This window comes from Microtus oregoni, unplaced genomic scaffold (assembly GCF_018167655.1).
Source record: "Microtus oregoni isolate MIOR12 unplaced genomic scaffold, Mior012 000096F_ref0000112, whole genome shotgun sequence".
Lineage (NCBI taxonomy): Eukaryota > Metazoa > Chordata > Mammalia > Rodentia > Cricetidae > Microtus > Microtus oregoni.
This window is the reverse complement of record NW_024544709.1, coordinates 2306306-2329086: the sequence shown is the minus strand read 5'-3', so window position 1 is coordinate 2329086 and position 22781 is coordinate 2306306. Positions and strand designations below refer to the sequence as shown.

The 22781-nt window shown below is 40.5% G+C and overlaps 1 protein-coding gene across 2 annotated transcripts in view; it reads left to right on the top strand.

Annotated features, from left to right (window-relative positions):
* The first annotated feature begins 949 nt into the window (after positions 1-949).
* Positions 950-22781, top strand: part of Tusc3 (tumor suppressor candidate 3) — a 143997-nt gene continuing 122165 nt past the window's right edge. Inside the window, exon 1 of one of the 2 annotated variants that reach the window (XM_041644489.1) lies at positions 950-1278. In XM_041644489.1, the coding sequence (XP_041500423.1) occupies positions 1141-1278 (138 nt within the window). In that variant the 5' untranslated portion in view covers positions 950-1140. The remainder of the gene's footprint in view (positions 1279-22781) is intronic. The other variant, XM_041644488.1, reaches the window with a different exon arrangement.

Here is a 22781-nt window from a genome sequence, read left to right as displayed (position 1 = left end):
GCTACATTATGTATCAGCAGTATCTATTACTTTCCCACAACTTACCTTGCCATGTCACAACGCGGTGGGTGCAGGTAACATGGAATGCTGCGATCATTATTTCAAAATCACTAAATGAAAACTTCTGTTAGATGGCAGGTGGGAGCGTTATTCAGATCTCACCTGACTTATGGGCTAAGTCCCTGTAGTTCCTCCACTTTTCGTTCAGTCTAGCATTCACCTGCTGTTTCTCACATCTACAATGCTGTCTGATAACTCCCCAATACAAATATTTATTGGTCAGAAAACGTGAATTATTTTAATGTTAATAATATTGCATTATAATTGAGTTCTTGATAATTCTTTATGTATAACTATATTCATTTCAATGAACTTTTAATGATGTCTCTAGGCTTCATCAGATTCTCAAAGGTGTTCATTGTACAAGTGAAAGGTAGAGGAAAAGAATGGATGTACAAGTGCATTCATTATATTCTTTTCATTTTTGCACAGAAGGCCTCCAGAACCATGTCAACACTCCATGAATAGTGAGTGAATGGTTTTTAGCCACGTTGGTTGCTAGCGTCCTTGATGGAGGGTGGAAAAAAAACCAAGGCAAAGTTGTAGAACACTTTTTATGCATCCAAGGGACTAAGCTGAATGTCAAAGGGCACACGGAGGTCCCTAACTACTTCTCAATGAGAAGGGAGCTTCCTGGTTGCTAGAACCAAGAAGGCAGTGGGAAGGCCTCATGATCCAGGTGGAAGTTTGGACTAACAGGTTCAAGGCACACTCCCGCGCCCCAGGGTGTTTGGAGAGGGGAATCAGACTCCGACCGAGGTGACTGACAGAAGCCCTCCCGTCCAGCGGGCACACAGGACGACCCCGGGAGCGGAGCCTAGCCTCGCGCAAGAAGCCGCGTCCTCGCCACGCCCACTTCCTGCTCCATCCCTCGCCTTTCCCGGTCCCTCTGCCGGTGAACCGGATGCGCTGTCAGTCTCCTCCTCCGCGTCCTTAGCCTCCACCCAGCTCCCTGGAGAAGCCGCTGCCACCCTGAGGCCTTGGCCAAGAGGCTGCTGGCGACTGGCCCGGCGGGCGCGGGCACGGTAGGAGCTGGGCGCGCACGGCTACCGCGCGTGGAGGAGACACAGCCCTGCGGCCATGGGTGCCAGGGCCGCTCCTTCACGCAGGAGACAAGCGGGCCGCAGGTTGCGCTACCTGCCTACAGGCAGCTTTCCCTTCCTCCTCTTGCTGCTGCTGCTCTGCATCCAGCTCGGGGGCGGACAGAAGAAAAAGGAGGTAGATGGGATCCCGCGGGCGGTCGCCTCAGGGCCCGGGCGGGCTGGAGCTGGCCGCGTTGCTAGGAAGCCCCGTGGCGTTGCTAGGCAGCGGTGATGTGGGCGCTGGCGCCCGGGGGCGGGAGCCACGTGGGCGGGAGCGGGCTGGGCGTGCCCCTGGGGCGTATCAGGCTGTGGATGCTGAGGGTGACCCTAGTTCTACATCCAGGAAGTGGGGGCTGAAGTCTGAAAGCCCATGCCTCAGGGACCATTGCTGCGCTGAGCCTCAGGTGTAGGCCGGGCTTTTGCAGTTCCTTAATATCCTGGGTGTGCAAATACCCATTGGAAGCACTTGTAAGCGCAGGGGAACTCTACCTCTTATTCAGCTCCCTTATTTATGTTAAGACGTCATATTGAGTGATTGAGTGTGTTATTCTGTATTCCTAATTATACCCTTTAGCACTAAATGCTTATTTCTGTGTTTAGCTCAGTGTGTAATAGAGAGAACAATAACATTTTTTTTTTTAATACTCTGTACTTATTTGCGAAGTTTGGGTCTGATTTCAATTTCAACCTACCATTATTTTGAGGGTGAGAGTTGATGTATCTGCGTGAGTTGCAGAGTTATTTGTGAACTCAATTTGACAGAATTAATGTGGAAGTCTGGTCTGGTCGTTTCATAAAAACATTCATTGTGGAATTGTGACTAGGATTTCTAATTGTAGACCAGTTTGGTAAGAGTACTTTGTTTTTATGGCAGGAGATGCTTTTACTGTTAAATTACACAGGTACACGAGTCTCATAATTTGACTTTGGTTCAGTTTATTGCAAGCATTTCTTTAGTAAGGGAAAGAGAGAGAGAGAGAGAGAGAGAGAGAGAGAGAGAGAGAGAGAGAGAGGATACAGTCTCAGAGTAAACAGTAATTTCTTCTCTTCATTCATTAATAATTTTTTAAATGGTACATGTGTATTTTGTCGGGATGCATGTCTGTGCACCACTTGGGTTGGTAGCCCAGGAGGTTTCTAACATCTGATCTCCTAGACCCGGAGTCACAGCGGGTTATGAGCGACTGTATGGGTGCTGGGAATCGAACCCAGATCTCCTGGAAGAGCAATTAGTGCTCTTGAACAGGGAAGTCCTCCCCAATCCCTTCTCTTCACCTTTACTTGAAACAATCTCGGTATTAAGACTGTGCCTCCCTCCCCTTTGAAATTTTTTTCTTTGCATAAAAAGTCGGGCATACGAAATTGTTGGTATTTTGGTAGGAGATTGGGGACTAACTGCTGGTAAATTGAAATCGTCCTTTCTACACGAATTAGATATACTTTCCAGCACTTTGTGTTTTGTGTCGTATTTTCCAGATTTTTTAAATGAGAAAGGTAGGAGATTTGCAGTAGGCAATTTTTTTTGGGGGGGGGGTGTATACAAAACAAAAGGCAATAGAAATGGATGAGACACTTCTCGTCATTTGTGTTATTTGTGCCGTTTGTGGGAGCCTAGGCAGTTTGGATGCTCACCTTATGAGACCTGGATAGAGGTGGGCAGTCCTTGGGCTTCCCACAGGTCAGGGAACCCTGATTGCTCTTCGAGCAGATGAGGGAGGGGGACTTGATCGGGGGGAGGGGGAGGGAAATGGGAAGCGGTTGCAGGGACGAGGCAGAAATCCTTAATAAATAAATAAATTTAAATAAAAAAAAAGAGAAAAAAAAAGAATGTCACCAGGACCACTGTAAGTCGTAGGGGAAAATATTAGATAGTTTACAGGCTCATAGGTTCTCAGCATCTCCAATTATCAGGCCATCTCAATAGGTAAGATGTTGGGAAACTTACTATAATTAAATAATTAAGCTTAAAGTGCATATTTCCCTTAAAAATCCGTAAAATATTTGTTAGATATTTTGGGAAAGGAAAAGATTAGGAACCGCTGAGATGGCTCAGCAGGCAGAGATATTTGCCTTCAAGCCTGATGACTTGACTCCCTTTCTAGAACCCTCATGGGGGAGCAAACCAGCTCCTATAGAGTCTCCTCTGATTTTCACACGGGGGCGTTGACATGTGCACAGACACACATGGGGGAAACCATGATTCGAGATTGAAATGGGATGTCTTCCAAAAGTACCTCTGCCATAACAAGAAAACCAATAATATATGGTGATATTACAGAGGAAATTAAACTCTTGGAGTATTTTGAATGATATTTAATTCACGGACTTTGATTTCTTCTAATTCTGGAAGAAAAAACATACTTTGTTGGAAATGATGAGAAATAGTAATCCAACATTTTTTTTTTCTGGTAGATTTTTTTTTTCCTTTCTTGACCTAAGAACCTAGTTGCCAATATAAGATCCTATAACATTGAATCAGAAAGGACAGTAGTCAGAACACAATTTAAAATAGATGTTATTCACATGTGTATCAGAGTAGCTGTCTTGGCATGAACACATTTTCTTTGTAAGGTAGGAAGCCATGTTGAAGTCTAAAGTTAAGCTGGCAAAATGGGTTGTGTGTGCTTTTAATATGGATTATGACAGCAACAGTTGTTGTGGATTTTTGAGTCATAGACAGATAGGTCCAGTTGCAACTGGATCTCTGATTTGACCCCTGGCAAGTACTTAATCTTGAAGTTAAGTGTGCTTATTCTCAAATCCAGACACCAAGTATGTCCATCTTAGGATACTGAGGTTGAGAGTGTATACAGATTCCACCACAGTGCCTCAGACATACCAGCAAATGAAAATAGTTCTGGCTTCTCCTATGTGATGTTTATATAAAGGGAAGTATAATATGATGGGGTTCTCAAATGAAAGTTAGATTTTTTTCTTTTTAATTTTTTTATTTTCTTAAGTAAACTCTACAAAATAAGCCATATGCCTCTCTAATAAGTTGCCATATTGCCAAACACTTGAAATCTAAAATCCTTTGGTTGTTGAAGCGCCCTGCTTTTCCATCATATAAAAGTTAGTGATAGTCCATGCATTGGTGTGTGTTTTTGCACAACTTGTACATGTGTTTGCACACATTTCTTCATGAAATGACATTTACATTCCTTAAAATGAGTTTTGTTATGTCTTCTGTTTTGGAATATACTTGAGAAATAACTGAGTAGCTAGAGACAATTGGAGATCTTTTTAGTTATTTCCTATAATTACATTAAATATAGCCATTATCAACCAACTTTGAACCCTTTTCATGCTAAGTGATAAGAATTTGTGGGAAACTTTGCTTTTTTTCTTGTTTTCTTATATCATTAATACCAGTTAGTTAATCACCTTTATTTAGAATTGTTTTTATTTTTTAATGACCTCTTCTAATAATAAATTATAAAAAGCCTTAGCAGTGTACTTAATAACTTTGCCAAACATCAGAAGTGTCTGTAATCTCTCGCACTTGCTCAGAATGTGACTCGTTAATGGGCTGCAGTGTGTGGATGACAGGAGTAGGTGGTATGGAAGCCGAAATTGCTCTCAGGTAGAGAGAGGACCAGTTTTTCCCCGTCCCCACTGAAACATTTCCATTGCCTTTTATGTCTGTCTGTAAAGAGCGTTTATGCGGGAATGCATAATACTCTCCAGTTGTTTCTAATGGTTCATCTGTGAGAGATTTGAATGTTTTACCGAATATTGGTAAGTAGTATATTTTCAGCCAAAACTGAAGTTTGCAGCTATAGTACAAATTTCAAAACTGTCTAGGAAATAACCGGCTGATACCCACACACGTGTCAAGATTGTCATTTAATTTAGCTGTGATCTGACAGCGAGTTGAAGGCTAATTGAAAACAACAGGCCTTATCGTGAACAGGCCAAACTGAGTCTCCATGCTGCCTCTGTGCAGTTCCTCATAACAGCACTGGATGGTTCTGTTCTCATCAGCCGTGGTCCGTTTGCTCTGTGGATATAGAAATACTGGGTTGGCGAGGGAAAGCTCTTCCAGTGCTGATCGGACAGTTTTGTGTTGTGTTTGGTGGTGGTTGTGTTTGGTAGCGGTGAGCAGCTATGGACAGCAGTAGTAGTAACAGATGCAAACCCACAGTGTTAGAGCTTTCGAGGAGGCCCAGGGTACTGAGACCCCTCGGCAATGAATTGGGGAGGTCTGAGAGCACAGCCCTTGACAGCTGCTAGTGCTGGGATTTCCCAGGCCCTTGACTGTTGCCAGTGTTACATATCCTTGGCCTATTGTGCCTAAGACCTTTGGCTTTTAAGCTTTTAAGCTCCTTGGAATCTTTTTAGTTTCTAGTACCTGTGGTTTTCTTCCCTACAGTTTCTTTCCTTCAGCCTTTGCCTTTTTGTCTCCTTACTTTCTGCATTCTTGTCACAGTGACTCTGGAACTGTCCAACTGCCTCTTTTGCTGTGGCTCTTGTGTTGTGACTTTTGCTTCTTTTGCTGTCCTTGCCGCTGCCTGTCCCTGGCTGCTGTTCTGCTTTGACTCTACTGTCGGTGTCTAGGAAATTTCCTTTTTGTTGCTTCTCCACAGTGCTGCTGCCTCAACTCAGCCGACTGCTGTTCCCTACTGCCTGTGGACCCTCAGGATTGGGGTGGCAATCACCCGTCTCTGTCCTTCCTGTGGTACATTATCCCAGGACTCTAGCACACACGAGGTTATCACTCACAACAGCAGTATTTTGATAGAGTTCAATAAACTTACTGCCATTCTCAGAAGGTTTGAATCAGGGTGTCACCTTCCTTTGACAGAAGACAACAAGGAAAGGCCTGTCCAAAGAGGTCGCTCACCCCTGGAGTGAGTTGCATTGCAGGAAAGGAACCTTGAGGTTAAGGAACCCAAATCTTTTGAAGAGAGCAATTTGACCTTTTCCTTAGAGAGAAACATTATCTTTATTAAGCTTGAAGAGAAACTCCCTTCCCCCTCATCCCCTTCCAGGGTGCAGGCTCCATCACGACTATACTTTACAAGCATTTTTGAAAAGATAGTCCAAAACCAAGTCAGTCTGTCACAGGCTGTGTAGAAACCCGTGGGGGTCCCTGCCAGCACTACAGCTAGCATGGGAGCGATCTGGGTGAGGTAAGAATGAAACTCAGTTCAGTTCAACACAACTTAGCCAGTGTTGGCCTAAGCTTCTGGAGTTTGGAACCATGAGGTTTATTTTTAACATATCTAAACACAGTAAGATTTTGGAAAAATAGTTACCACGGCAAAGCTTAAGGCACCAAGGCATCGAAACTCCCTTGCAAAGTACATCTCTATAGCAAACTCCTGTGACCTTTTCCACAAGGATGGGTTCTATTCACTGAGAAACGGTGCTCAGCATAAGGGTTTAGGCAGGAAGGGTTTATAATAAGCACAAGGATGGGTTCTATTGACTGAGAAGCAGTGCCTAGGATTTTGGGGATTCAGGTGAGGGATGGCTCCACAGTCTAGCAAAGATCACCAGGTTATCAAACAACATCCACTTCAGCCTTCGGGGGAAACAGGTGTCAGTTTCTTCCCTTGAAGGAAAAAACTTGTGTGTTTACCAATTCTGGTTTCTCTAGTGCTTATCTGTGGGTGTGAGGGCCTCGTGTTCTACAGAATTTCATGAAGAGAAGCATTGTTGTCATATTAGAGACAGGATCCTTGTCAAAAGGATCATCAGGAGGGTGTTTTCATCCACAGCCACATGTCTGCCGCATGTGCATTCTCATAGACTGCTTTTAACCTTCTTTCTTCTTTACTCTTTGCCGTTCTGAATATTTGCTGGTCTTGGATTTGAGCTGTAGTGCCTTGTGACTGATAGTGCATTTTTTTTTTTTTTTGCATGTTCTTATTTCCAGAAGAATCCCCCTTGAAGCACCATGGCAATCTCACTGAGATAAAGAATTTCCCCTTCGGGGCTGGAGAGATGGCTCAGAGGTTAAGAGCACTGGCTGCTCTTCCAAAGGTCCTGAGTTCAATTCCCAGCAACCACATGGTGGCTCACAACCATCTGTACTGAGATCAGGCGCCCTCCTCTGGGCGTGCGGGCATACATCGAGGCAGAATGTTGTATACATAGTAAATAAATAAATCTTAAAAAAAATGAATTTCCCTTCGATTAAGTGTAGGAGTGGAGTAATCAAGCTTTGTTAAAAAACAAGATGATGGGGAAAACCAAATATTTGTTGTGATATATGTGCGTTACCAGTGGGTGAAGTTTTTTCTGGTATCCGGTTAATTTTTATTTATATATTTTGGGCAAAATTTGGGACGTCTGGCATTGAACAACTCTAAAAAGGAACCTTTTTTCTTTTCTTTGGTATGGTCTTTCTGGTTTCTCCTTGCTATTAATAGTTCTATTTTAATGGAAATAATTCTCATCAGTTAAGAGTTTGATTTTTATCCAATTACTTGTATATGTATCATGGTAGTTCTTATCCTGAGTTTTTGGGTAGAGTGCATTGGGAAGCTGGCTGCACAAAATTTCCTGGGGATTTATACATGGGTTTATGAAGCATTTCTTAAAAGTAGCATACTTTTATGTAGATATATAAGCACATATATTTAGAACAAATATTAAAGCTGCAAAATGTTATTCAAAAGCCTTAGTGTTTTTTCCTAGTGATTGGGTTCTCTCTGCCTGTCTCTATATTTCTTTTTAGCTTTGGAAGAAAAGGTCAACAGTAAGTTTATAGAGTGATTTGAAAGCATTAGATTCTAATATACCTAGAATAGTCTCTAAAGAAAACAATGAACAGAAAAATAGGACCGAAAGATGAAAGGAAGTTCTAATTGGAATGGTTGTTATTATACTTTTAGTTGATTATATAAAACTATTTATTGAGTTTGACATTTGAAGATGAGAAAGACACATATTTTCTTTTATGCTATCATTAGATAATCAAGTATACATATGGAAAGATGCACACTAGTATAGTCTAAATAAGCTGTGCTGACTTAAAGGGCAAGTCACATCTTTTATCTGTAGGGATTTTGTGGCAAAATTTAAAGATGATATACAATTGCTTATAAACTTAGGGATCTGTTAAAATAATGAACAGATACCTTAGTATACTGTGCCAAATGTAACAAATTGGGAATGGAAAATGAGTTAAAGTATGTTAGCAAACGGTACCTAAGAAGCAGCAGAGCAAACAAGTTCCAGTATGCTCTCACTTAGAGTGTGCAGTGGAATGAATGCTTGTGCCCTCTAGAACTCACGGCTTCAATTCCTGCCCCCAATGTGATAGCTGCAGAAATGACCTTGTTGGTAAGTGATTAGGTCCTGACTTTTCAGCCACTCATCAGTGATTCCCCAAGCCTTATGAAAGCAACTGCAGAGAGCTCTGCTCTCTCTGCCATGAAGTGATCTTCCAGCTTAGAGAGAGAATCCTCACCAGAACCTGACCATGTTGACACCAGGTTTTAGAGTTCCAGATTCTTGTTTTGAGTCCTTTTGTGTTCTGGTTGGTTTTTTGTCAACTTGACAGAAGTTAGAGCTATCTGAGAAGAGGAAAGTCAGTTGAGAAAATGTCTCCATCCTATTGCCTGCAGGCAAGTGTGTAGGACATTTTTATGATTAATTATGGATGTTGAAGGATCCGGACCCCACTGTGGGTGCTGCCACCTCTGGGCTGGTCACCCTGGGGTGTATAAGAAAGTTGACCAAACAAGCCAGTAGGAACAAGTCAGTAAGCTGCTTACTGTACAGGGGGACTGTAAACTGTGAACAGTTTCTTCCACAAATTGCTTTTAGTACTGTTGTTTTATCTCAACAATGAAAAGCAAACTAAGACATTTCATATATGGTAATTTGCTATAGCAATTCATCCTGCCCAATGGTGTGGGAGGTCCTTCTGTATATGTGTTGCTTTTATTGGCTAATGAATAAAGAAACTTCCTTGGTCTGTTGATAGGGCAGAATTTAGGTAGGTGGGAAAAACTAAATGGCAGACTGGGAGAAAGGAGGCAGAGTCGGGGAGACAACATGGAGCCATGTCAAGAGTAAGACATGCCGAAACTTTGCTGGTAAGCCACTGCCACATGGCAATACACAAATTAATGAAGATGGGTTAAATTAATATGTAAGAGTTAGCCAATAAGAAGCTAGAGCTAAGGGGGCCAAGCAGGGATTTAAATAATACCATTTCTTTATGATTATTTTGGGTCTAAGCTAGCCGGGCAGCTGGGAACCAACAAGAGGCTTGCTACTTACAACAGCCCAAGACATAGATACATGTTTAATTTTAAAAGATCATATGTTAAAAAAATTGACCCATTTCATTAGTTCCAAAAATGATCATATTTTGATATGTTCTTCTGGCTAACTTTTGAAATAGACTTATGGAAAATATAAAATTGAGACATGTCTTATAGAGGAGTGTATGCTGAGTGCCCTCCTTTTGCTAGAACTCTGAGTCTCCAAGAGAGATGGCCTTTTTCATAGTCATAAATTTGGGGTGATGAGTTGTGTCTGGCCATGATTTCCTGTATAATTCTCTCTTGGAATCCTCAGAGGGAGGAAGAGTGGATGAATTAAGGCCCCATACTTTACTAATGGCACTATAATTCAGGGTAGCTTCCCATTGCCAGCCGTAGGAGTCATATACTTGGATGTTAGAGAAAGCAGACATGGTAATAACTGCAGTTTTAGAGTGGGACTATGATATTTTAGACTAAATACCAGAATGGGAGTACAGATCAGAGCTACTGATTTATGTAGGGTTTATGTTTCTAAATTCCTTTCCTTGGTTATTAGGGACTTGTGCTTTAGGGTCTCTGCACCCCTTTACACTTAATATCATTGTTATGTCTATGCTTTTGTTTTTCTTCTCATAGCTGATACTTCAAGAAATTTTCCATTGAAGTGTGCTTTTTTAAAAAAAACGAGTTAAATTTATATTACTTTGTATTTAAAGACATAAATTGTATAAATTACAGTGGCTCCAGTGATGTTAAATAATGTTTGCCTTAGGTTTAGAAGATTTTCCTTAGTGTTTATCATTTCATGATGAACTTATTAAAATAATGTTATCTTTAATCAGCCTCCCCTATAATAGCACAAAGAACTTCTTACTAGCTAAAGTTAATACCCAATGACTATCTTTCCTAGTGCTGGCTTCTATCTGCTCTCCACAGGCCACACTCAGTACTGTTCTCTGCACTTCTGTGGATTCACCTTGTCGATTACAGAACCTAACCTCCCGGGTCCGTGTTGTATTCTTTTTATGACTGAATAGCATTTCAGTATGTACGTGTACTACATTTCCTTTATCCAGTCAGCAGTGTGTGAGATACTTAGGTGGTGTTTGTGTGTGTGTTTGTGTGTGTGTGTGCACGCGCACCTGCAGATAATGCCGTGTCAGTGTGTGTGTGGGGGGGTTCAGTTTCCATGACTTAGTGATTCCCTTTCCTGTGAAAGTGACTGATAGATAGCCTTAGGATTTCTTTTCTATTTTAAGTTTATTGAGGAAACTTAATGTTGTTTTTACATAATGTGTGTACTGGTTTTCCTTCTCATTGACAATATGAATGGGTTGTCCATATTTTCTTCAGCACTGTTGAGCTCCTGATTGTAGTCATTTTACTGGGGTAAAGTGATAGCTCAGTGTTTTGATTTCTCTTAAAAGAGATAGTAAACTTTTCATGTACATACTGGCCTCTTGCATGTCCTTTGGTTAATTCTGTTTCGTTTTATGGCCTATTTTAAAGTCTACTTACTATATTTTTTTTTTGCTGTTGTGGCTTTTGGGTATAATATATATATATATATATATATATATATATATATATATATGAAGGGTTAACATGCAGAATATATATATATTTCATCATACATGTAATTCGTAGTTGTTTGTTTTCCATTCCACAGGATGTTCACTCTAATTACTGTGTCCTTTGCGTGGTGAAGAATTTTAGTTGATGTAATTTTGTTTTTCTGATTTTACTTTTTCTCATGCTTTTGAGAACTTAAAAAAATCTTTAGCCATTCAGTGACTATTTACAGTGAGTAAACATTTATCCTAGTTAGGGTTTCTGTTGCTGTGAAGAGACACCATGACCACGGCAACTCTCGGAAAGGAAAACATTTAATTAGGGCTGGTCCAATAGTTTCAGGTTTAGTCCATTATTGCCATGGCAGGAAGCATGGCAGCACACAGGCAGACATGGTGCTGGAGAAGGAGCTGAGAGTTCTACATCTAGATCCTCAGGCAGCAGGAAGAGATCTGTAAGCTACTAGGCAGGCTTGAGCTTTTAAGGCTTCATACCCCACCCCCAGTAAGCCACTTCCTCCAACAAGACCACACCTACTCCAACAAGGCCACACCCCATAAAAGTCCTACTCCTTATGAACCTTCAGGGGTCTTTCAAACCACCACCACATTTGACGGTTTTCTTGTGGTGGTTTTATACTATCAGGCCATGCAGTTAAGCCTTGATTGAATCCCTTGCTTTGATTTTTTTTTCCAACTCCTGAGTTACAGGAGTCTGGTTTCATCCTTCTACTTTTGGGATCCTGTTTTGCTCATACTGACAAATGTTTAAAACTGAGGCAGCCATATAGCAGACCTATTTGGCTACTTTGAGAACAGTCTCTGAATTTAGGGTATCTGTTTCTATAAACTGCTGAAACAAGTAAAATTAAGCCAAGGTAGATCTCGATTACAAGTAATGGTCAAACTACATAACTTGTGTGGGTCACAAAGTATGAAGGTGTATTAAATACTGTTCTTTGACAAAATACTGGCTGCACAATTTAGGGAAGGGAGAAAGTGTTAATTTCCCCTCACAGTTTGAGGGTCAACTTTTCATGGTAGCAGGTGTAACAAGGCTGGTCACATTCCATCTGCTGCCAGGAAGTACAGAGATGAATGCTGGTGGGCAGCTTGTCCTCATTATTACTATTGGTTTTTGTTGTTCGGGGCCTCCAGACTAGGGACTGGTGCTGCTCACAGTTCAGATGGATCTTCTCACCTCTGTTTAGCCGACATGAACGGGAATAAGAACCTTGAAGGGAGAGGAATGAAAGGGGCAAGAGACGTGAGACAAGGACAGCAAGTCTGTATTCTGATCAAGCTGCCACCTTTATTTTTTCTCAGGAGCATTAAATAGCAAAAAGGCAGTGGGGAGGGTAGGATGCTGGAATGTCAGGTCTGGAGACGTCCCTAGCTGATAGGAAGAGATGAGGAAATGCTGAGGGTCTGTAAATGTTTACAGGGGGGAAATGCTAATTACTTCCGAGCCCTGGGGCCTGCTAAGTCTGCTGGCATTCTTAACTCACACGGGGAGATAAGGGTCTGGAACTTGCCCTACAGAGCTGAATAGCTTACTTAACTTGTGAGCTAAGATGACTATAACCAAATACAGGTCTTTGCTCCCAGCACACCTCAGTGAACCCACCCTATGAAACTCCCTCACACACCCCCAGAGGTTTCTCCTAGTGCTCCTACATTCTGTCAGTCTGACAGTATTAGTCACCATAGAGTGTAGGGATCATCGTTTCTGCCCAGGCAGTATATCTAACACCAAGTAAAGTGTTCCCCAGTATCTTTGCCAAATCTAGAAATTAGGGCCCATTTTACCAAATATTTTTGGTTAGTCTGACACAGTTAGTCAGTCAGTCAGTCAGTCAGTCAGTCTATCTGTCTGTTTGCTGGTACGTGCAGAGGTCAGGTCTCTGAAAGGTGTCTTTTTTTTTTTCTGCCTCTCACTTCTTTTTTTCTTTTTGAGAGATGGGCTCTTTGATTGGCCCGGAGCTCCCTGTTTAGGCTTAGGCTGGCTCCAGGGATGCACTTGTCCCTGCCCGCGGAGCACTAGGGTGGCAAGTTCACCCCTACACTTTATATCAGTTCTGTAGGTGACTCAGGTCATCATGTTTGCACAAGTACTTTACCCACAGAGATAGCCCCCAACCCCTACCTTTTACATTTCTTGGTGTAGTGGTTGGTAGTATTCCCAGAATGAGCCCTTGTTTGCCCCCTGTGTTCTCTACTTCCTGCTTGTGATTGCTAATCTTGGCTGTCTACTTTACTACATCTGTTACTAACTAAAACCCAGGCATCTGGACACAAGGGAGAGGGATTTTCTTGATTGGCTCTGTTGAGGTGGGATGACTCACTCTGCATCAACCACATCTTCTTTCTGGTGGTAGACCACATGAAAGGATGCGGCAGAAGGATGCTTTTCCTTCGGCTTGCCAGCCCTCACACTTGCTGGCACGTTCACTGATCCTGTTGCTGCAACACCCCTTTACTGGTATTAGCATGTACTTCTGGGATTTTAAAATAGACTGAAGGCCAGCAGCTCTCTAGGGATTTTCTGGGACACCAGTGCCAGATTGGGATTAGTTTGGTCTTGAACTTTTTTATTACTTTATAGAATGATAATGAACTACTAGTATAGATATTCATGTAGCTCCTTCCTCTATTTTAATTATGAAATATGATGATGGAGTTATTAATAACAATTTCTTTACACATCTGTGCTGGCTAGTTTTATATCAGATTGACACAAGCTGACGTCATCTTTCAGAAGGGTACCTCAATTATGAAAATGCCTCCTATGATTTGGTTGTAGGCAGGAAGCCTAGATAGTGGATTTTCTTATTTAGTGATTGATGTGGGAAGGATATATCAGTGAAAAAAAAACCTTACTTCCCCAAATTGCTGTAGGTCAGGATGTTGTATCACAATAATATTAACCCTAACTCAGAGAGTATCAAAGTTAATTTTATATATTAGAAGTTAACTCCTGGTAACCGTTATACTTTGATCTGATAACCTTTGTATCATAGAAAATCATAAATGCCATCAATTTTCAACAATTTAATTGAGTTGTGTGATCCTTAGGGAGTACCAGGAACTAATCACAGCTGAACTGTTATATTTAAATTCTTTTGCCTATCAAATAGCAATCACGTTTATGGTCTCATTTTTGCTCATTTCAAATACCTGTGCATAAAGCCACCTATTGCAATGTAAGTTATTGCTGCATCTAAGCTTCCTTTTTCCTTTTTAAAAAAATGTTTATTCATTTTTCGTTTTATATGTTTGGATATCTGTACAGTGCCCATGGAGTTCAGAGAGGGTGTTTGATTCCCGGGAACTGGGGATAGAGATGATTCTGGTTTACCATGTGGGTGCTGGGATCCAAACGTGGGTCCTCTGGAAGAGCAGTCAGCGCTCTTAACTACTGAGCTCTCTCTCCAGCCCCCACTTTAGTTTTCAAGTTTCTATTGCTTTATAGACAATAAAAACAGTTACTCATGATAGACAGAAAACTTAGAAAAGCTGTAATTTGTCTAGGTACAACCATTGCTATTGGATATCTCATGCTTCTGCCTGTTTCTACCAAACAGCGGGGTTATAGGTGAGCCATTGCACTTAGCCCAAGTTACACTTACTGAGTAGAAGTACAGGATACTTACTGATTGGAAAAGGGCTGGAGGGGAATAGTTGCATCCTTTCTCTTTATCTGCACCTCTTTTCTTTGTCAGGTTACCTGTGAATTAGGGTTTACCCTAGAGAGTACCATCTTTTTGTCTTTGCATTTTCGGAGGATTCGTCATGATAGAATAGATAGTGGATTTCAGGGAGCTTCTTATAGAGCCATGTTGATGTGATTTCTTAGTAAAAAATAAACTTATTGGCAAAATACAAACTTTGCTGTTGCTTTCTATGTCTATGACTTTAAAAAAATTGAAGTGTATTGTAACTTTCATGTCTTGTACTTTTTGAATAATTTAGTAGAAATAATACTGTTGAAGTAACAAGGCATATGAGCATCATTTTTTAAAAGTATCATGTATGCCATCTATGCCATTCTAAGATATGTTCTGTCACTTTTTTGGTGAGTATTACATATTAGACATTGTGCCAGTTTTGGCGGTAGGGTAATAGCTAAGACAACTACTGCTTCTGGTGTCTCCTATAGTTTATAATTATATAGAAAATTCATACACAAAAGATAGAGTGTGAGAATTCATGAACTTGAGTGAGGACTTTGATATCATGTAGGGGGTCATTTTTTTTAATAACTTGCCACAAATGAGAAACCTGGGGGGAGAGAATCTTAACTGAGGAGTGCCTTATCAGATTGGTCTTTTTCTTAGTAACTAATTGATGTAGAAGGGTGTAGGTCACTGTGGAGCCATTTTTTGAACAGGTAGATCTAGGTTGTATAGAAAGGTAACTGACCAAACCAGAAAAAGCCAGGTAGTGAACATTATTCCTTTGTGATCTCTGCTTCAGTTCCTGCCTCTAGGTTCTGAGCCTGACTTCTTTTCAGAAGGGACTGTAAACTGTAAGGTTAACTGACCCTTTTCTTCCCCAAGTTGCTCTGGTCAGTGTTTTATCACAGCAACAGAAAGTGAACTATGACATAGGGGGAAACTAGAAATCAGCAGGTAGACTGGAAGGGTTTTGTATTTGGAGGTGAAGTTTATATTTAGAAGTATTTCTCTGAGTGTGATATGGAGAGTAGCTTTGATGGGCTGCAAGATTAGAAAAAGTAACAGTGGGTTCTCAGAGATATTGCAGAAGTATGAGGTAATGTTGACTTGAACTTGGTTGTGGCAGTGAAGTAAGGGAAAAAGATGATGGTTTGCAGAGCTGGTTAGGAACCAGACAAGACAGCATTGGTAATTGTGTCAAGTGAGGGTGGAGACAAGAATGGTGATTATAGCTTTTGATTAAAGGACGGTTGTGCTTACTGAAATAGGAAATGGAAAGGAAGGTAATGTGTTCAGTTTTTAATTTGTGAGATGCGTTTGTGAAAATCAAAGCTGCATGTTTGGTGACAGTAGAATGTATGTGCAGCTTGGGTTGATGATAAAATGAATTTAGAATTCATTAGCATAGTTATTGAATCATGGTTGTTCATACTTGAAGACTTAATACCAAATCCTGAAATATGCTAGTATTTTGGTGTTGTACAAATAGTATCCATGTGGAAGAACCAAAGACTGTACTGCTAAAGAGCTAGGAAGGACCCTGCTTGAGTGTGGATGTCACAGAAGAGAATACTTCAAGGACAGATCACTACTAACAAGTGGTGGCTGCTGTATTGTTAAAAAAAATCCTTTGGATTTAACAAGAATAATTGTATTGTAGCGATCAGGATGCATCCAGTTAGTGAATAAGTAGGCTGTGAGGAAAAGAGCAACACAGCAAGCAATTTTGCTCTGAATGGGAGCAGAATTTAGCAGATGGTAGCTAGAAAAGAAACTAAAAGGAAGAGAAAATTGATAGAACCAGGGGACAAAGGGTAGGATGAAGAAATGCAAATTGAAGGGGTGTATTAGCCTTGACAAAAAAGAAACGTGGTTCAGGGCTGCTTTTAGCTACTCGGCTTTCTTACATGTATGTGGTAGCGACTTAGTCGATTGGGACCTCTATCCAGTTGAGACTAGCTTCAAAGCAGTAGAAGTGTCAGTCTGGGGGCCTGGGTGTCCATAATCGTTTTGTCATCGAATTTGGCATTTGATTGGAGGAGGGGACCTTTTCATAGATGGTAACTTTTTCCTGATCTTCACATGGTGGCATTGTTCCAGGTGGGAGGAAGTGTCCCTGACATTGTTCATGTGACATTTCTTCTTTTTTCCTACTGCTCTCCAGAAATAGTGGGACCCTATGTATGTGTGCAGACCAAATTCTGGAGGACGAAGTTTCAAACATTTGAAAGCATTACTTTGACGGTTCATATACTCACATGATGGGTTTAGTTCTTGCCACCTCATTCTCTCCCTACGCTTGGTGACTCTTTCAGCAAGTCTGCCTGCTGCTTTCATGTTTCTTTGTGTGCCACTCACGGGGTTCAGTTAGAGTTTTTGTCCTAGTCTGGGTGGGAAGTTATTCATTGGAGCAAGGGCAACTCCCTCCCCCAACAATTGTAAACTTAACCTTCCTCCATAAAGGGGTGGAAACTTACAGGCCCCTCCCCCATCCATGCTGAAATGTTGATAGGCCGAGTCTTGAATAAATAGTGCACACACTGCAGCGAGCATAAGTGCTGCCCCGAGATTCCTTTGTGCAGTGCATCTCCCCATGCCCTGGCTCATACATTGAGTTTCTTTCTTTTGTGTTTGTTTCCAACAGTGACAAGTTACTGTTTCACCGGCCTAGAGGTGAGATGTAAAGATACCAGCCGCACTGACCAAATAGCTGTCCATAGAAATTGTTTTTTGAAGGCACTGAGAATATTCAGTTTCTTACTCATAAAGCTTATTAAAATAAAACTCTATGCCAAATCCCATCTCTTTCTGTGAACTTCAATACGCTCATTTCAGAGTAGCACATTTCTCCTGCGTTTGCGTCTTGGGAGATACCGTTCATGGAGAATATGCACCTCTCTCTAGTATTTAACAGCCACTGTACCTGCACTCTCAGTGTCTTCTCTGGACCCCACTGTCAGAACATGGTGTTGTTTGAACACTTAGAGGGGGATGTGCATGTCTAGACTAAAGCATGGGACTCAATAGATGTTTAATGGATGTCCCCTTCTTACATGAGATACAGAAATTGTGTTGCCAGAATTTTGTTATCATGGCATCTAAAAGAATGTTTCTATGGATTAGAAGTAAATTTCAGTGTCTACCCCTACTGTAAAAGTACTGAAAAATGCTGTAGGGCAGACTAGGAAATGTTATTTTAAGTTTCATTTTTCTTTCCAAACAGGACAGGAGGTAACATCTTTTTCACGATACCCATGCCTCAATTTTGTAATTCGTTCCTTAACCCCGCTGAGCACACTTGAGTGTGTATGTTTCATAGTACTCTTTTTCTTCCAGTCTTCCATGGAACCTTGTTTGCCATTGTGCCCCCAAATAGGTACTTATTCACTTAGTAGTAAAGACCTAGCTAACTATTCCTCAGATATACTAGATTCCTTTTCCTTTAGTGTTTTGTAGGAGACCTGCTTAGGAATGAAGTTTAACTGACTAACATTATTTTATAGTGAAAAATAAAAAAGCCTTTGGATTGTCTTTGTAAAAATGTGTCAAAATTACATTTTTAACTGGTGACATTCTAATAACTAATCTTATAGCTATTTTTTAAAAAAATGTTTCATTTATGTATTTATGGGTGTGTCTAGGGTGGTATTGTAGATATCTGGTGTAGGAGGTCCTTCTGTATTTGTGTTGCTTTCATTGGTTAATAAAGAAACTGCCTGACCTTTTGATAGGGCATAACTTAGATAGGCAGAGTAGACAGAACTGGATGCTGGGAAGAAGGGCAGTGTGGCAGATGCCATGGTTCTCCTGCCTGAGACAGACGCTGGTTAGACCCATGCTGGTAAGCCACAGTCAAGTGGCAATATATATTAATGGAGATGGGTTAAACTAATATGTGAGAATTAGTTAATAAGGAGCTGGAGATTATGGGCCAGACAGTATTTAAATGAATACAGTTTCTGTGTGGTTATTTTGGGGCTATCCTAGCAGGGCGGCGGGACACAGCCCGTTCCTTCTCCTACAGATATCACATGCTTATGGGTGCCAGCAGAGGCCAGAAGAGCACTGTCGGATCTCCTGATGACAGAATTACTGTCCATTCTATGCTCAGAAGTGAACTTGAGTCCTCTACAAAAAGGCAAATACTCTTAACTGCTGAGCCCTCTCTCTAGCTCATAATTGGTCATGGTTTTGAAATTTAGCTTTTAATTACAAACTTTCATGGTTTTTGGAAAGCAACAAAGAATAAAACAAAGCTGGTAGGTTTTTTTGGTGATTGTTTTTTCAGTGAGATTGTATGATAATTAAATAGGATATTTTCAGTTATTGTTTGTGTTTATAGAGTTTGGAACATGAGCGTAGGTATAGGTGGCTTTGTTTGATTTTTGTACTGGGAATTGAATCATGGTCTTTCTTAAGACTATGACAAGAGTTGTACTGTTAACTATATTTGCAGTCTGTGGGCATCATTCTAAAGGTCATTTCTCAACAGAGACTTTCATTTTCTCCCCCTTCCTGGGGGCTTCTTTTATACCTGTGTTCTCTTCTGAAATACCTAGGGGCTTCATTCTTGTTGTTTTTCCCCTTTCCTATGTTAATTATTATAATTCTGTCAGATGCTCACTTATCATTTGCTTTGCATTTAATTTGAGTAATTTTCTATCATTTTCTTAAACATGTTTTTAGTTAAGTATAACAGTGACCAAAATTGTGCTATATGATGGGTTGATTAGATAATAGGAGGACTAAAGATGGATGTTCAGACACAAAACACATTTATATGTAGTTGGTCCTTTGTGAGTCTTATAAAAACAGGTTTTTGTGTGTATGCACACATTTTGAGTTTGTGTGTATATATTGAGTGTTTAAATTTTTGTGTGTGTGTTTGTGTGTGCACACACATGTATGTGTGAGAGGGGGAGGATGAGGAAGAAAGAAATTCAAAATGAAACTAGCTAGATGATGGCCTTGCTAATTTGCTTATGAAATAGGAAGATATCCTCTTCCATTTTCTATTATTTCTGGCATAAAAAACTCTGCTAAGCAGAATACAAAAGAAGTCATTCAGTCAGTGCATATTTTGCGTTAGTCTGTGCCAGTCTTTGTTTTAGGCATGGCTAGCACAAAAATAAAATATAGCAAAATCATGCTCCTTGAGTTCCCGTAGCCAGGGGAGTCAGCAGGAGTCAAACCTACACATCCTAAGCCCAGTTCTAGCAGTTTTCCTTATTTTGTGAACTTACATATGTCTTCTCAAACTAGATTGAATTAGGATTACATTCCTCGTAATTCCAGGCCTTTTGATAAATATGAACATATATATTTTCAGTTTCTTTCATCTTTCATTAAGAATATGAAATTCAAGACTGAAAGATGTTTCAATTCTGATGTTTAAGTTTAGGTAACCATTCCTTAGATTTTGTTGGTGGAGATCACCTTGTCCTTAATTTCCCTATGTCTTAGTTAAGGGCTGGAAAAATTGCTAAGTGTCACTGCCTGCTCTTCCAAAGGTCCTGATTTCAATTCCCAACAACCACACGATGGCTCACAACCATCTGTAATGAGATTTGGTGCTCTCTTGAGGAAGAGACCTGGTCACGTGTCCTCATCAACTTAGACCACGTACAAGTTCAACATAACTGCCATATATGGGCTGCCCAGGCGTGCTCAGCACTGCCAGGGCATAAATTTCATTTTCATTCATTAGTTCAGGTTACTGTTGTTGTGATGAAACACTGTGTTCAAAGCACAGCTTAGGGAAGCAAAGGCTTATTTTGCGTATCTCTTCATATCACAGTCCGTCATTGAGAAAGTCAGGGCAGGAATTTAAACAGGCAGGAACCTGGAGTTAGATGTTGATGCGTATGCATGGAGGAGTGCTGCTTACTGGCTCACTCTTCATGGCTTGCTCAGCCTGCTTTCTTACAGAACCCAGGACCCACCAGTCCAGGAATGACACTGGCCACAAAGGGCCACAAAGGCCCTCCCACATGGACCACTAATTAAGAAAATATCGTAGAGGCTTGCCTCAACCTGATCTTAAGTTTTTTTCAATTGAGGTTCCTTCCTCTCAGATGACTCTAGTTCATGTCTAGTTCATATATATATATATATATATATATATATATATATCAGCACACGTCTTCATGTGCCATTCAAGCTTTAGCTTCCTTTCTTTCTGGCTAAACATTTTGACTATTTTCTGTAGTCATACATGAAAATGTAACTGTTAATAGTACATGCTGCTGGGCAGATCCACTTTAGATCACATCATTCTGCTGAGTCTCTTATTGTTTGATTATGTGCATATTGAATGAACAAAATTAGAGAAATTATAAATGGTTAATGATAGTGTTTTGTTTGTTTTTGAGATGGTAGCCCATACATCATAGCCCAGGCTGGTGTGAAGCTCCTGTGTAGCCGAAGCTGGCCTTGACTATGTGCGGATCATCTCACTTCAGTCTCCTGAGTGCTGGGATTACTACATTCATGAGCAACCTTGGTGACTGACAGAGTTTTAAAATTAGTATTAGTGGATTAAGAATATGTGAAACAAATTGTTTGAACCTTGCTACTGTGGAAACGTCTCTGAGATGCTTTTGTGCTGTGTTAGCCAGTACTGTAAGATAGATAAGCAGCTTACCTCTTCAGTCATTCCACTGTTGAGCTCTGCTGCCTTCATCTGTACCATTTCCTGTAGTCCCTGCTGGAAAATGTGCGGGCAGCTTATTTTCATAGACAATACATATACCCTGTTAATACAGACTAATTAAAATGAGAATCGGAGGAAAATTCCTCATGAATTTGAGATAACAAATTATAGCATAATGCTAATGAAGCCACATAATACATACACATAAAGTTTATTTAACTCATCTCAGAATATCTATATAATTATCCTGACATCTGGATGAGGGCAAAGATAATAGCTTATAGCCAGAAGGAGCCAGCTATTTAGAAGGAAGATGACTGTATAATTGATTGTTCAAACTGCGACACTTGAGAGTAAAAGAGAGGATATGATTAATAATTTTACTGAGATATCTCAAGTTAGGTGAGGCTATTCCTGGGGTAACTGACTTCTGGTGACTGAAGTAAGAGGCAGGAAAGGGCTTTAAAGTGAGTATACAGTGTGTGAGTAACTTCGCTGGGGAGTTAGTGTAGCTTTATAGCATTCTTCTGTGTCAGTACTGTGCCACTGATGTGCCTGACAGAGTAGGACCAGAGTCGTATGCTGATGGCTTTCCTGCTAGCTCATTTCTACAACTTACCATACCACGTCTACCTTTTCATTAATTGAGAAGCTGTTTTCATTAAAACCTAAATTAAGCTTCATATCCATTTATTTGTGAAGATGAGCTTTTGCATTCCATGCACAATACATTGGTTAAAAAGTACTCTTCAGAGAGTCCTGGTTTAGGAAAAGTCGTGTGTGCCATCTGCATTGCTCATCCCAGCCCATCACTTACTCATGCACCACAGTGAAAGTTGGATTTAGCATGTTATACTTCCTTTCCACAAAGTAATTTATGCTTTAGAACACCTTAGCATACATTTTAGTGTTTTTCTAGTGTTAAAACAATAGTTTTATAGTTCATTGTGTGAGTGTGTGTGTGTGTGTGTGTGTGTGTTTGTATAGAAATTTCTGTGACTGGATAATGACTGATCTTGATAGAAAATGAAAGAATATATTTTTTTGAATATGCTATGACTATATTTATAACATATAAAACTATATAAAGTTAAAGGGGTTTATGCCTACCTGCCATCCTTATTTTGTAAATTATAGCATTTACTTGTCTTGTTGCTACAGTACGGTACAAGATAAAAGTAACTCCTTTCCTTTAGCTTATAGTTTGGGAAATACAGTGCACTGTGGCAGGGAACGTGTGGTGGGAGGAGCAGGAGACAACCACTCCTTGTGTCTATACCCAGGAGGCAGGGAACAATTTCTAGATAGTTCACCTTTCTTCTTTTTATTCCACTGGAATCCTAGCCCATGGTATAGGTAGTACCACTCAGAGTTATGAAATGTCTTCTCACAGTGAACATCTTCTAGGCGATCACTTACAACTTACCAGAAACTTGTTTCCATGGTGATTGGGAAGTTTGTCAAGTTGACAGTCAAGATTAGCCATCACAGGGGTGATTTTAAAACATGTAATT